Source organism: Coenobita brevimanus, chromosome 39 (genome assembly GCF_032717465.1).
Source record: "Coenobita brevimanus isolate Jiangsu-jjx chromosome 39, ASM3271746v2, whole genome shotgun sequence".
NCBI lineage: Eukaryota > Metazoa > Arthropoda > Malacostraca > Decapoda > Coenobitidae > Coenobita > Coenobita brevimanus.
This window is the reverse complement of record NC_136992.1, coordinates 30,083,323-30,099,557: the sequence shown is the minus strand read 5'-3', so window position 1 is coordinate 30,099,557 and position 16,235 is coordinate 30,083,323. Positions and strand designations below refer to the sequence as shown.

At 44.0% G+C, this 16,235-nt stretch overlaps 1 protein-coding gene across 1 annotated transcript; it reads right to left on the bottom strand.

Moving 5' to 3' along the window:
- Nucleotides 1-13,307: 13,307 nt before the first annotated feature.
- Nucleotides 13,308-15,758, bottom strand: LOC145396837 (uncharacterized). Its single transcript, XM_080270121.1, has 2 exons — nucleotides 15,398-15,758; nucleotides 13,308-15,319 (listed from the first exon to the last, which is right to left on the bottom strand). Exons 1-2 carry the CDS (start codon nucleotides 15,756-15,758, stop codon nucleotides 13,308-13,310), a joined length of 2,373 nt encoding a protein of 790 aa, XP_080126247.1.
- Between the last annotated feature and the right edge of the window lie 477 nt (nucleotides 15,759-16,235).

The following is a 16,235-nucleotide window of genomic DNA, read 5'->3' as shown; positions in this document are numbered from 1 at the left end:
CTGGAAGAATCATACAACAAAGTAGACAAAGATTTTGGAAGGTTTTGCACATGTACGGTGTAGATGGTAAGCTACTGGGTGCTGTCAAGAGTTTTTATGATGGTATTGAAGCTTGTGTAAGGGTAAATGGCCATCTAAGTGAATGGTTAATGATCCATGTGGGGATGTGACAAGGTTGTGTGATGTCCCCATGGTTGTTCAGTATACAGTAATACCATGATATACAATACTTTTAGATGCGATACCCTGGCTTAACGATGGAGGTAGAAATTGCTCCATACCCTGCCTAATGATGGCTGGACCCCAGTTTAACAATGGGTGTTGATTTTTCTTACCGATTTTGATGATATTTTAGACTAAAATTGTGTGTATAGGTTGATTTATGAACTTTTTGTAGACTTCGATTAATGTGTTTTAGCCATTGTCATTTGGGGGTACAGTTTACTAAGTTTGATTTTTTCCAGACACATTTGACAATATTCAGATTTGATTTGTTGGTTTTAGTGAGTTATTTAAAGGTGTTAGGCATAGGTTAGCTTCTTGACAGCTGTTAGGCCATTTAGATTGCCGTTAAACCTGTTTTGGGGCTCATCTGGGTGGGTTTTGGACTTGGTTTGGGAGGAAACCCAAGGCAGGTAAATGGTCCACGTTGAAATACATGTTAAAAGTACCCCGATATATGATACCCAGCATAACGATAGGGTTTTACCTAACCGATAGATCGTTAAACCGGGGTATGCCTGTATTTATCGATGGGGTGATGAGAAATAAAAACATGAGTAATGGAGAGAGGGAAGGTGTTAGTAATGAATGGTGATGGATGGAATATCTCAAATTTGTTGTATGCTGATGATGCAGTACTATATGCAAATGCCAGACAAGAACTTTGTAGACTAGTGCAGAGTTTTGCTGATGTCTGTGAATGTCCTGCCTTGAGAGCAAACGTAAAAAAAGAGTAAGGTGATGGTTATTGAGAGAGAAAGTGACTCCTAGTGTGATGTTACCGTGAATGGGGAGAGACTGGAATTAGTGAGAGAGTTCAAATACCTGGGTACAGTGAGAGAAAAGAGAGGAAAATGTGCAAAAGAAGTGGAAAATAGAGTGACACAAGGAAGGAAAGTAGCTGGTGCCAAAAAGGCCTTGATAAGAAACAGAGGCACGAGTGTTGCAGCAGCATGAGGCTTACATGAAGGAGTGTTACTGCCAACTTTAACATGTGGATGTGAGACTATGGTGTGGCATGAAAATGAAAAGTCAAGAGTGAGAGCCAGTTGAGTGACAAGGAGGTTCAGTGTCAAGTACCACCCTATAATTACTAGCATCACATCATCTACAGACTGAATTGAAGATACAGTACAGTACTTCCGTTGATGGTACACCCTCGTACCAAACTCCGCACATGCAGGGGTACGGGAAGTTCATTCTCTCTCTCTCTCTCTCTCTCTCTCTCTCTCTCTCTGAATTACCCCATCAGTTCAGTAATGTTTGTCTGTCTGTCTGTCTGTCTCTCTCTCTCTCTCTCTCTCTCTCTCTCTGAATTACCACATCAGTTAGGTAATGTCTCTCTCTCTCTCTCTCTCTCTCTCTCTCTCTCTGAATTACCCCTTCAGTTAGGTAATATTGTTTAACATTGAGATGTTATTCGGCTTTAGAGATGCTTTTTGAACTGGAGAGATTAGATACAGTATAACCCTCATTAACCCCCTCACTACCAGAGGTTTCTCCTTAGTTGAATAAATTTGTAAAAAATATGATTTTAACACTCAGTTTGAAGGGGCTAATGACCGTTGAGCACTCGCTTGGCATAAAGCAACGGTATACAGTGATACAGACAGGTCCACTATATATTGCTGAAAATTAGCCTGTAATGCATTCTTTAAACCGCACGGTATGACAGGCGCGACCATGAGATCGTATGGCCCGTCTCTTACTGATGCCCGACGTATTGTCGCAGCAACTAGTCCAATATTGCACCATATACTTTGTTATAAGTGAAACAAAAAAAGTGGATTTATTGCACAAAAGACATTTTGAGGACATTATTCGGTTTTTCCAAGTCTTGAGATGATTAAGAGTGAATGGTGTTTATCGAAATTGACGGTCTCTTCCACTTCGCCGGGTGACCTCGTGTGTCGTGGTGACGGCTCATTCAGTGTTATTAGTGACAAACCTGCATCATTTATTCATTACCCCGACTGCCTCACCCACACACACCTGCACCGTCCCCACAACACAGGTATTTTGTGGTGCGCTGTTTATGGATACCCCTGCGGATCTGAAAAATAAAATAAAATGTATTAAATACACAAGTTACATGAAAGTTCTTTCTTGCATGTCATTCTTCACGCAGTGCCTTGGTAGACTGGCAACAATCAACAATGCCGAAAATGTGGATTTTTTTTTTTTTTTTTTTTTTTTTTTTTTTTTTTTTGGCGTTGGAGACTTCTAGAAATGATTTATTTTGCATGCTACGTTTTAGCATTCGTGTTTTTTAAGAATATTAATGTCTACATAGTTTGCATCAGTAACAAATGAAAATTATGGTGTAAATAACAGAGGCGTTGCGAAATCTCCAGTTCGAGTTGCGTCCGTGGGTGGCTGGTGACAATATTGGATGACACAATGGTGAGAAACGGACCAGTCACCATTACTCGCCACTTCAGCTCCGAGACATTCATGTGGCCAGTCAGGTGAGAACAATAACATCTGCAGTCACTAGTTTCATCGCACTCCGTCAGTTAAATCACCTTGCATGTTAGTACGGCACCCACTGCATTTCATAAACTTAGGAAATAGGAAGACTACAGTAGACCGATTGGCTCACACTACAGTTTCTTGTCAAGTTTGTAACAACTCTGTATGCCCTGTACAACTGCTGTCTCAACGATTTTACTCGTCCTAAGAAGGAAATAGGGAGATTGTGGTAGCTATTGGCCGCTTACTATAAAGGCAGCATTGTTGGTTAGAGAAGCTCCCAAATACTTATTTACAATAATCGCACAGCCGTTTATTAATCCCATTTATGTATGTGGCATTCTGTGCTAGTAAATGTAAACAAAATAAAGGAGAAATGTATTATGGAGAGAGTTGTTAGTAAGGTATGAAAGAAAATACTGACAAGGAAGTGGTAGTAAGATGAATAAAAATCTCGTAAGTGTTACAAACCGTCTTAAGCAGACGAGTATACGGACTTAGTAAACTAAATAAAATCGTCCTTGCTGGAGGAATGAAGTAAAAATTCACTTCCGCATTCATACCTTATGTTCATGCTGTTATCTTCACTCATATCCCTGCCAAACACTTCACAAATAAACCAGAGTGAATGTTAACTTACGTATATGATTTGTGTGGTATTAATCATCCACTTACGAGGCCGCCTTCAGGTGACTTTTTTTTTTTTTTTTTTTTTTTTTTTTTTTTTGACCCAGGAAACCATTAATATTACATTGACTGGTAACCGTAGTCAAATGGATGCCTGGTTGTTTAGTGGGTTAATGTGCTCCAGCCAGGTGTGGCCTCTAACATTAAATCCGAGTGACAGAATCTAAACGACTGGGTCACCCACACCTGTTGTTGTTTTTTTTTTTTGTTTTTTTTATGCGAGGAAGAAGGAACCAAAGGCCATGAGCCCGCAGTAACAGTTCCCTCCAAGAGAAAAACAAAATACAATAGAGAGCCAAATTCAAGATCCGATCATTTTGAGATGCCTGGACACACTGCGTTTGAAAGACTGGAGATCATAGGCAGGAGGAAATACAGACAGAGGGAGACAGTTCCAGAGCTGACCTGTTGCATGAATGAAAGACTGGGAGTAACGATTAACTCTTGCATTAGAGAGTTGGACAGAAAAGGGATGAGAGTTTGCTGCCAGACGGGTGCTACGCGCCCGTCGTAGAGGTGGAGGAATGCAAGCAGACAGTTCAGAGGAGCAGTGACCATTAAAGTAGCGATAGAAAAGAGATAAAGATGCAACAGTGCGGCGAAGTTGGGAAGCCAGCACTGCACCATTATGGTCTTTGTGGGCAAAAATGTTAGAATGATAGGTAGATACACAGTGCAATAGATGATAGATAATCTGCAGTAGATGATAGGTTGATAGATGGTAGGATGACAGATAAATAGCAAAGACTGCTTGTTTATAATTCCCCTCAGTCACTCAGTCACCAAACATCACATCCAAGGCAAAACGAACAATGGAAGTTAAAAATGAGATCAGACAAAATGGATTATGATAATTCATTTTTATGGTGCTTTGTTTATCGTAAAGAATTTAGTAACCCTGTCACTACGATGGCATTTTGATTTTGTTTCTTCCACTTAACGTATGGGCCTGGGTTATGGGAGGGAGCTGGGGAGGTTAAAGGAGGAGAAGTAAAAGAGGAAAAGAATGAAGATGCAGTACTTTATAATCCGCATCAGGACTGCATCTTCATTTGGGAGGGTTGCAAACAGGAAAACCTTGGTATAGCTTAGGTTATGTTGGGAAGGTGTGTGTGTGTGTGTGTGTGTGTGTGGTAAGGGGAGGTGGGGTTAGAAGCCTACAGAAACAACTATCCTCCCAGTTCCGTCTGAAGAAAGTGTACAAATGGTGAAGCACAATGGAAAACCATATCTCTGCCAGTGCTTGTCTCGGATGGTTCAATTTTTTCGCTATGTATTCGTTCAAACACTGGGAAGATGTATGTGTCTGTTCAAAATGATTACTAAGTGTGCAACAGTTCTAGTCTTCGTTAATTCTCTCACTGATAGCGGTTCTTCCACACTGAATAATATCATGCTGGTAGCGTGATCAACCCCTTCAGTCCAGTGACGTGGTATAGAGAGGGACGCCTTCACGTGGTGGCGATGATATAACTGGTAGGCTACACTGGCCACTTATACCGACTTCCCATAACTCCGTCCCTATCCCCCGAAAGGAGGGACTGAAGGAGACGGACAGTTTCAGCCTGCAGTTCACTGGGTTCACATTCCAGTTGAATGAAATTGGGGCTACAACAAAAGCTACTGTCAGTTCGATCACATATTTTCGTTTTTGCTCTCTTTGCTACAGTCCGTTCACCTTACCTTGGCGGAAATTTCGTCCTTGTGCAGCCCATTTTCTCGTAGCTCAGTGTTAAAAACTCTATTACGTCTCTAGATGGTTTGCATAGCACTTCATTGTGATTAGCGGCATGTTCCATATTGTAGAGTTAATCTCCTGCGAAAGCTCAGTGACAAATTAAGTCAGTGTTATGGCTCTATATCTTTTCCATTCTAATTCTTTGGAGGTAGGCTGTGGCGACTATCATCCAATCACTTGACGTCTTCTTGCTTGTGTCGGTTCTCTTGTATGTATTTTCCCATGTTTCGCGTCACTTTTTATTACTCTTTTTTTTTTCCACTTCAGGTGACTGCACTGACTTCACTCTCACATCACTCCATTCTCAGATCATTCTCACATTGCTCACTTCACCCTTAATTACTCACTTCACTCACATGACCCACTTCACTGGCACTCCCACTTCACTCTCACTTCACAATCAGTGCATATACATTTTTTCATATAGCTACTTGTTTTTGGTGAGAGAGACTGGTTGAGTGTGGCTTTACGGTTATGTTGTGTGGGAAGATGTGGGAGGGTGGTGGCAGGGTGTGGGTGAGTGTAGCAGGAGTATCGGAGGGTTTGGGTGAGTGTGGCAGGGTGTGGGTGAGTGTGACGGTGTGAGTGGGTATGGGAGGGTTTGCGTGAGTGTGGCAGGGTGTGGATGAGTGTGGCAGGGTGTAAGTGGGTATGGGAGGGTTTGCGTGAGTGTGGGAGAGTGTTTGAGAGTGTGAGTGAGTGGCAGGAGTGTAGGCTAATGTGGGAGGTTGTGGGGGAGTTTCGGAGACAGTGGGGTGTGTGGGAAAGTGCAGGAGAGTGTGGGGAAATGCAGGAGAGTGTGGGGGAATGCAAGTGAGTGAGGGGAAGTGCAGGAGAGTGTGTGGGAGAGCAGAGTTTGGCAGAGTGGGGACGGGTTCATGAAGGTAGGTTAGAGTGTGGGTGAGTGTGCAGTTACGTGTCAGCAACCCATTTACTCTCCGTTGCCCTTACTGCCCACATCCTCCTCCGTCCATTACCTCACACTGGTATCATTTTAGATTTAGTTACAGCGCTCTCAGTCTCTATGTGAAGCTTGAACATTGAACCGCTACGTGGAATTCAAGGTCCCTAACTTTGGCGATTATTTCAGAAGCCAATGAGTCATAGGGAACGTGTTTAGCCTTTCTGTGTTGCTGACTGCTTTTGGTAATGTGAGATGCAGGTGCGATCCAAAATGACAGCACAGAATATAGGGGATTGGATTCCACTTTGCACCTCTTCCATACCACTTAGTATTTGTGTCTGGTACGGTCATTCTTGTGTTATTCATGTAATGTATGTCGATGGGAGAACGATATAACAAAATACAAGAGAATAGGAAAGTGTAACATGCGAAGTGAATCGTTAAGGAAGAGATGCAATAACGTGTCCTACGCTGATGATACTGGTTGAAGGGCGAAAAATCGATATATACTTGTTAGCTACAGGGATGACCGATTAGTATGTTAGTTAGGAGTCCAAGGCTGGGCTACCGTAGTCCAGTACATGCAAGGATTGATGTATAGTCCTTCCCCTTTGTGGCTTTGCATGACAGTTAGACCCACATTGCACTTTACCTCACCCTTTCTGCCCCTCTCCGTGTGTGTGTGTGTGTGTGTGTGTGCGAGGGAGCTGGTGATTGCAGGAGGGAGTGAGAGGATGTGGGTGGCGTTGTGAGGGCGTGGGAGAGAGGGGAAGTTTAGAGACTGCGGGAGAACGTGGGAAGGTGGGAGGGTGTAGGCAGGTGTGAGGATGTGGGAGGGTGTAGGCAGGTGTGAGGATGTGGGAGGGTGTAGGCAGGTGTGAGGATGTGGGAGGGTGTAGGCAGGTGTGAGGATGTGGGAGGGCGTAGGCAGGTGTGAGGATGTGGGAGGGTGTAGGCAGGTGTGAGGATGTGGGAGGGTGTAGGCAGGTGTGAGGATGTGGGAGGGTGTAGGCAGGTGTGAGGATGTGGGAGGGTGTGAGAATTTGGGAGGGTGTAGGCAGGTGAGGATGTGGGAGGGTGTAGGCAGGTGTGAGGATGTGGAAGGGTGTAGGCAGGTGTGAGGATGTGGGAGGGTGTAGGCAGGTGTGAGGATGTGACAGGGTGTAGGCGGGTGTGAGGATGTGAGAGAGTGTAGGCAGGTGTGAGGATGTGGGAGGGTGTAGGCAGGTGAGAGGATGTGGGAGGGTGTAGGCAGGTGAGAGGATGTGGGAGGGTGTAGGCAGGTGTGAGGATGTGACAGAGTGTAGGCATGTGTGAGGGTGTACAGTAGGCAGGTATGAGGGTGTGGGAGAGTGTAGGCAGGTGGGAGAGTGTAGGCAGGTGTGAGGAGAGTGTGGGAGAAAGAGAGAGGAAGTGAGTGAGTGTGTGTATCGGAGTGTGGGAGGGTGTGGAAGGCTTTGAGCGAGTGTGAGAGGCAGTGAGGTTGTTGAAGAGTGTGAGAGAGTGTGTAGGAAGGTGTATGAGTTTGTATCAGAGTGTGTGAGTGTGTAGGAGGGTGTGTGGGCGTGTGAGGAATATAGGAAGGTGTGGAAGATTAGGAAAGATTGTGAGCGATACAGGAATAGAATGTTTGAGTGAGAGTGGCCTTGTGTGTGTGTGTGTGTGTGTGTGTGTGTGTGTGTGTGTGTGTGTGTGTGTGTGTGTGTGTGTGTGTGTGTGTGTGTGTGTGTGTGTGTGTGTGTGTGTGTGTGTGTGTGTGTGTGTGTGTGTGTGTGTGTGTGTGTGTGTGTGTGTTTGCTGGATCACAAAAAGGAGTAATTTAATACTAAATACTGAGAGAGACAGAGACAGACAGACAGACAGACAGACAAAGAGGAAGGATGAGGGGGAGGGAGGGAAGGTCAGGGAGAGGCAGGGTTTCTCCTCCTACTCCTCCTCCATTGCTAACGTTAGGACTTATTTGCGTTGGTGAAGGAAGCCCCCAAACACCTCTGCCTGTGTGTTTGTGTGTGTGTGTGAAAGAGAGAGAGAGAGATTGTGGTAGGAGATGCGGTTAACCCTTGACCCTAAGAAGGTCATTTAAAATCACACCACAACATCACACACCACATACCACCACGCCACGCATCACCACACCACACACCACCACACCACATCAAGTAACACCACACCACATCACATAACACCATACACCACATCACATAACCTCACACCACATCACATAACACCATACACCACATCACATAACTTCACACCACATCACATAACACCACACACCACATCACATAACATCACATAACACCACACACCACATCACATAACATCACACCACAACACATATCACCACATCACACCACACCACATCACAGAACACCGCACATCACCACACCACACCACATACCACCACACCATATCACATAACCTCACACCACATCACAACCTCACACCACATCACATAACATCACACCACATCACATAACACCACACACCACATCACATAACACCACACCACACACTGCTCCTAACTGGGCAGTATTCTGATATAGGCTTAGGGGTTGTATTATGAATGGGTTGGGAGGTTTCGTAATACCTTTTCCTTAGCGATTTATTCTCTATATTACCTCTCTCTCTCTCTCTCTCTCTCTCTCTCTCTCTCTCTCTCTCTCTCTCTCTGTATGTATGTATGTATGTATACACCCAGGGATGAGTGACGTTGGTCTCTCTCATCTTAAATGTCAGGACCAACTTACTTAGCCCCGGGCTCCTTCGCTCCTCATGGTGCAACACAGGATTGGATGATGGATGGATGGAATTGTTATTATTCATGTTGTTTGAGGCTTAGGAGAAAATTTTTTAACGGTCATCGACTCCTGTTCCTCTTGAAATATTTTGATAGTCCGGCAAAAACTTTCACATCGGCCTTTTAATTTTCCAGTCAAAGTCTCATGCACCGTGAATGACGCGTGGGTTGTAAAATATATACATAAAACGCATATAAAATGTTGAAATACGTCTGTCTCAAAAGGAAAAGTTTGCGTTTTTGCAGTAGGTGCGTGCGAACTCCCGAAATCGGAGTGGTGTTTGTCCTGGAAATTGGAGTGGTGTTTGCCTTCGAAATCGGAGTGGTGTTTGCCTTCGAAATCGGAGTGGTGTTTGTCCTTGGAATCGGAGTGGTGTATTGCCTCCTTCCATCCGATGACGTATTTTTATATTCTTGACCTGTTGGCTACCGGTACCACTAGATTTTATTCATGTAAAAAGAGACATAGTTGTAAAGGGTTAATGAAGGCTGTGTATAAGTACTTCATCTTGAATAGTGTCTTAGGAGCCGAATGAAAACGTGTGATGTTAGCTGCAAGAGAATATTCGTATTTGAAGGTTGTTTTTTTGTGGTTGTTGGTGTATGTTGCTCTTATCGTGTTGTTGTTTGTTATTGTTGTGCCTTTGTATGTCTGCTACAGTACATACATACACCGTTTAGGGATCTGGCGCCTCCTTGTAGTTGACAGCGCCCCACCATGGTCGGATCAGAGTCCTTCCCCACGGCGAGGTGCAGGGAAGTATGAGAAGGTTTTGGTCCTGGGTGGACGCCGCAGCTGCTTCACTCAGAGTGCACAGTGCCAGCACGTGTAGGCTCCCCGTCACCGAATTGCTTTAAGGATGAGTTAATTTCCTCATGAGGCTGGTTCTCCCCATGCCGCAAGGAGGTATAGTACTTGTAGCCCCTTCACTACGAGAGGTTCTTCTGGATCTGAATAAACAGTGTGGCAACAGCAAAGAAAATAGTAGTAGTAATAATAGTAGTAGTAGTACCGTAGTAGTAGCAGTAATAGTAATAGTAATAATAATAATTAATAATAATAATAATAATAATAACAGACATGGTGGTCAGGGGGAGGAGGTTAATGAAGCTTAACCCCTTCAGTTCAAACACCTTTTTTTCTTTACGGTTTCCTCTTGCTTCCTTAAGACGATTTTATTGTCTTAGATTTTAAGCAGTAGACGGAGGTTAGATAGGCTAAATATCCTGGGGGTAGCAAGAATATTAATACATTTTTAATAGTGACTTACTTGATGTCAGTGATACCTATCTATCTATAGCCCGACCCCCTAATCCCGCAAAGGGTGGCCACAGACAAAACGCCTCCAAGTCGCTCTATCACCCACCATTTGACTGCCCTCCCTCATAAACCTCTCAACTCCCTCCATTCACCCACAGTAATATACAAGAGGATATTGAAGCGTATTTTGCAGAATAAATCGCGAAGGAATAGATGTTACGGAATATGAAAAAGTGTAGAATATTATCCAAGGAAGTTTGTACAGTAAATATGGAACATGATCTCTCTCTCTCTCTCTCTCTCTCTCTCACACACACACACACACACACATACACACACACTCCACCGCCATATTGTTCTCTCTCCTACGCATTCAAGGTTAAACTAATATATATATATATATATATATATATATATATATATATATATATATATATATATATATATATATATATATATTACGTTCAATTTACCAGCCACGAAAAGGAAGGAAAATAAATGCAAATAGACACTGAAGCAACAAGTGAAAGTCGTTTGAGAGAGAGAGAGAGAGAGAGAGAGGGAGATGCGAGTGTCTAAATAAGATGAAACATGAGAGAGGGAGAAAGAGAGAGGTAGAGATTGTCCATGAAACAACACTGACAAAAAAAAGCAGTCTGCTTCTTAATATCGACCCAGTTACAACGATAAATAGTGGGACGGTGAACGGTAACTTTTGAAACCCCCTGTGCGATCTTCAGAATTCAGCATTGTTTTTTTTCTTTTCAGATTAATGTGTCAGAGTTTCACAAGCGTTCGTCTGAAAACTGAAGCGATATTCGTGACCGCAACCACACAGGAAGCACTTTAGACGGATTTTCATGTTATTCTTTCTCTCTCTCTCTCTCTCTCAGCACCGGACTTTTTTTTTTTTTTTTTTACAGCTCAGGAGAGACATTTCAAGCAAGAAATGAAAATAACATCATCGTAGGGAAAGGGTTAAAGACACATATTTGAAAATACCTGTAGGGGCAGAAGCCCGTAAATAAATACATTATAAGATGATACAAAACACCTCAATAAATAGATGTGACTTCATGTATACAGTGACAAAAACACATATATGGATTTGAATTTATTTTTTTTATCTTATATATGAGAGTGGGACATATAAACACATATAAAGATTGGAAGAATATGTAGACTGGAACCAAACATATAAATAGGCTCGATAATTTGTATAGTGTGGAACATAGACAAGACGAGACCATCTGCACAGACCTGCGGCGAAACTACATGTCATCTGATGCAACAGCTGGCATGTCAGGTCAAAATTTCAAGCTGAACAACTTTGTATTTTATAAGAAAGTCACTCTGAGCTCTGCAGAAGGAGGTATTCGAACATTCCTTGAAGAAGAGAGAGGAAAAAAAAATATCCCGTGGTGCATCACTTAGAGACCTGTCGGTTTCGCCGCAGGTAAAAACACATACAAAGACTCAATAAACTGGAAGATAAAACCGAATAAAGAGAATGTACTGTATATAAGTAAGCTGGAGATGAAAAGATTCGTAAATTAAAGCTACATAAACACAATGGGAAGAGACGGGGATTATATACATTCCTATATACATTTCCATATTTCAACATACACGAGAATGCAGATAAAAGGCTATACTGTATTGGATTAATTTATACATATACACAGACCCCACTTTCAGTACACTGTGTGCTTGCTGGCCCAGACGATTCTCTCTCTCTCTCTCTCTCTCTCTCTCTCTCTCTCTCTCTCTCTCTCTCTCTCTCTCTCAAAAAAAAAAAAAAAAAAAAGGCTGACTCCAGACGGTTATATTCGACGTAAGAGAGACTGAAATGGAGAGGTTAGATCTGTCTGTGTATCTGTCTGCCTGTCTATCTATCTATCTGTATTTCTATCTATTTACCTGTATCCATCACAACTATTCATTCACCAGTTAAACTGGATTATAGAGACTATAATAATAATAATAATAGTAATAGCAAAGAATAATAATAGCAATAATAATAGTAACAATAAAGCCAGTATCTTAGTATTATTAGTGATGAGTGGATAGTTGTGGGCCTTTTTGCTCATAGTCACTCTTGTCACAATTATCACACTCTTATAGTCACTGTGTTGGTGGTGATGATGATGGTATTAGTAGTAGTTGTATTTGTAGTAGGAAAGGTGGTGGTGGTGGTGGTGGTGATCATGATGATATTAGTGTTTGTTTCACTAGACTTATAGATGGACCCTACCCATCTTAATTATTAGTGATGATGATGATGATAGTGGCGGTGGTGTGGTGGTGGTGATGGTGGTAATAATGATGGTGGTGATAATGGCGGTGGTGGTGATGATGATGATGATGATGGCAGCGTGATGAGTGAGTTACTGTGATCTATTTTACTTCAGCGTTGACATTTTTCTTTCAATTTCTAATTTTATGTGACTATTTTTGGATCCAGCCTCCCCCCCCCCTCCCGACACACACACAGTATCTATAAACGAGAGAGAGTTTTAATAGCTGTAATTCGTTCACTTTTACTACAGTTCTTTCGCCTTAACTTGGTCCAGATTATTCGCCCTTGTGCAGCTTATATCACGTACCGTATCCATATGACTGCATAAGACGGTGCTATGGCTCTATATCCTTTCCCTATCACTTCTTCGTGACTAGCATCCTATTTTGGTGTTACTCTCTTGTTATAACTCAGTATTCAGGATGGAGAGATGGCGATTTTAGGCCAAGTTAGAGTAAAAATAGTATATACCGGTATTTTCAACCTGTAGCAGCTTATATTTCATAGGTAAATGGTATTATGAGACAGTACACAGCTCCACAATCTTCCCAGAGCACTTCTTCGTTACCAGCATTATATTTTTCGTGACTGGCACCATATTCCTTTTACAGCTTAATGAGAATACGAATTCACCACTGATTTACGTCCTTTTCACACCACTTCTTCGTGACTAGCATCATTTCTAATGTTAATCTTATGACGACAATATTATGGCTGTATATCCTTACATAGCACTTCTTCGTGACCAACACCATATTCTTGTGTTAACTATTTATTAGTATAGCTCAGCATTCACGATGAAGAGATGATAATTATAGGCCAAGTCTAAATGTACGAACTTTTAACAGCTCAGCATTCAAGATGGAGAGATGACAATTTCAAGCCAAGTAAAAGTAAACAGAACATCGTGGAAATTGTCATAGGTCACTGGACGAGGGATACGGATGGTGTTGATGATGTGTTGTCTGGCGTTTGACTCAGCTCCAGGATTTGGTTGTCCAATGGTGGAGTCCTATGCGCCACCCAGGACATCCCACGTTGACCTAGCAAGCAGCACCTGTCACCCAGAGACCGCCACACTTTGGTCCTGCACGTGAAGGCGAGGAAGATGAATACACCCTGCAAAGTGTTGAGCACCACAAAGAGGTACCAGACGGCCTCCAGCTGCAGATAGCCAGCCACGATGCCAGTAATCCACGTGAAGCCCATCAGCACAGCCAGACGGAGATACATCTTATACTGGCCCTTGTGATGCCCACTGTCCACGGAACTGGGGGTCACCAGGGTAGATTGGGTAATAATTGCGGCGCTGCTGATGAAGAAAGCGCAGTTGGCCACCAAGATTATTACCATAGGTATAGCGAAGAAGATGAGTAGAGCCTTACGATGTGCAAACCAGCACCAAGACTGACCTAGACGCGGCAGAAGGTCCTCAGGCATGCCTGCCGGTTCCACTAGATCAACCAACACAACCAAGCCCATAAAGGCAGCCGGCATTATCCAGCCATACAAGCAGTAGGCCAGGAATCTATGCCACTTCTTGCCAGTCGTCACTCGCAGTTCGTGCTTCGTCATACGGAAGGTGTACCAGATATCGAAGGAGATGGCATTCATCCAAGCAAAGGAGGAGAGGAAAAAGTAGTACATAGCGGCGGCTAGGACGAAGCAGGCAGTGTGGCCAGGCTGGGTCACCACACTGGCTAAGAAGGTCATGTAAGCAGCCAGCAGGGCAACACTTAGACACGATAAGTTCCTCCCAGAGAGATTCCTGAGGCCCGGTGTGAGGATGAAGGCGGAGAGGTGGAGCAGGAGGCAGAGGCAGGAGAGCCCCAAGCCTGCCAGAGACACCCAACCCATTGCAGCCGAGAATTTTTGTGTGGGTGCGTGAGGCCAACAGACTAGCACTCCTCCATCCACCTCCTCATATTCATACACCTCATATCGCCGCCCGTATTCCTCCACGAACACCGTACCATTCTCGTATACCACGATTTCCTCATCCTTTAGAAGTACTTTGTAACATTCCAGAAATTCGGCCGATGCGTTAGCTGAAACTGCTGTACTAGTTAACGTAGGTGTAGTCTGTGTTCCTGGTACTGAACCGGATGTTGTGGTATTAGTCTGGGGAAATATTATAGGCCTGTTCTTGTCCGTCACATTCGAGGTTTCATAAGGTGCGAGAGTGGGCGTGTCAGTGGGTGTGGGTGTGGTGGTGGGAAGGGTAGTTGGATCTTCACTTGTAGCAGCATCGAGGTCTTCATCAACTTCGCACTTGCCGTATCTATATACTTCATTTGGTCTGGCACAAACGATACTTCTGCATTTCCTAAAAAATGGATCCCATACTTCAGTGGCTTCACATGCAGAAGTGAATCCAACTAAATTGCCACCACTGGTATCGGTGAAGTCAAGAAGCAAAGCAAAAGATGTTCTAGGTTTAAGGCGTGGGGCGAGGCTATATGTTAAGACATTACAGGAAAATTCACCATATCTGACATGATTACAGAGGGCACAGTGAGGGTTCCTGAAGGGCACCGTGAGGTTGTAGACGACGGCTGTGTACGACTGGCACTGGTCAGCCACGTCATCGTCATCCCAGTCGTCAGCACACGTTGATACAGCCTGAGAGCACTTTCTGATCCATCTTTTCGCGTCTTCGGGAACGACTGGTACAATGGAACATGGATGGAATTCTGTTGTACCATTGTCCTTCAGCAATAAACCCCACGTGTCGTTCTGGTACAGCAGGTTGTTCTCGAATACCTCTATGGTGAGCTTGGTGATGGGCAGGGATTTGCATGCGTAGCGGGCTTTCCACAGCCTTAGGGCCTGTGTGTCGTTGTTGCAGATGGCGCAGTAGTAGTTGGTGTAGGTGTGGGTGGAGTGGAGGCTGGTGGCGGGCAGACTGCTTAGGGGATCCGCCCTCATTCCGCCGCCTCCAGACTCCAAGCTAAGAGATCCTGACTCCAAATTCATGGACCCAGACCCCAAATTAAGGGATCCAGACGTTAAACTGAGAGATCCGGCATCACACAACTGAGCTACCTCTTCGTCGTCCCAGTCGTCCATGCACGTCCCTTTCATGTACACATCCGGTGAGTCTTCCTGACTGACGCACGTGTGCTGTGCCAAGTTGACCCTCTGGCTCTCGGCATCGTAGTACTGTGAGTCGAGGCAGCAATCAGCGTATTTGTCGCACAGTTCATCGCAGCGGCAGTTCCTCACTTGCCACTCCGGTAGTGGTTGTTGCTGTGACTCACCATCGCATGAGTCCCACGGTTTACAATTTAGTTTTAGTGCCACCAGGTCGGTGTAATTCACTCCCAAACACACCTGCACTACTGCTGCCAGAACTATGGCTGCTGTGGTAAACATATTGGACTCTCAGACGCCACAGGGACATCCCACAGACACCACCGACGCGACACAGACCGTAGGACCCACCATGAGGAGGTCTGCGTGCTGACTGAGTGGGTTGCAAGTCTTGGAGCCGCTGGAACTGGAAGGCCCACTGGAACCTCTATTTATAAACCTTCTGAAGTTTAAGTTGTGTATAAGATTCCTAGTGTATACGCCCATCTTCACTCATACAGCTGCCACACACTTCATAATGAGAGTGACAACATGAAAAAGTAGGAAAAAGGAAACGACATCTGATAACTGTTATGGAGAACTGCTTTTCTTAAGAATTAGTTGCGATCCCCTCAGGGTGGTAACAGTTGCCAGACGCCTCAATCTCGCCACCCACACCTGCGGCTCGTATATAGAAAAGATCCTAATTAATACGGTGAAGAAGAAATTACACTTAACTGCAATATTATTCTTTTTTTCTTAATTCTCTCTTTCTTATGG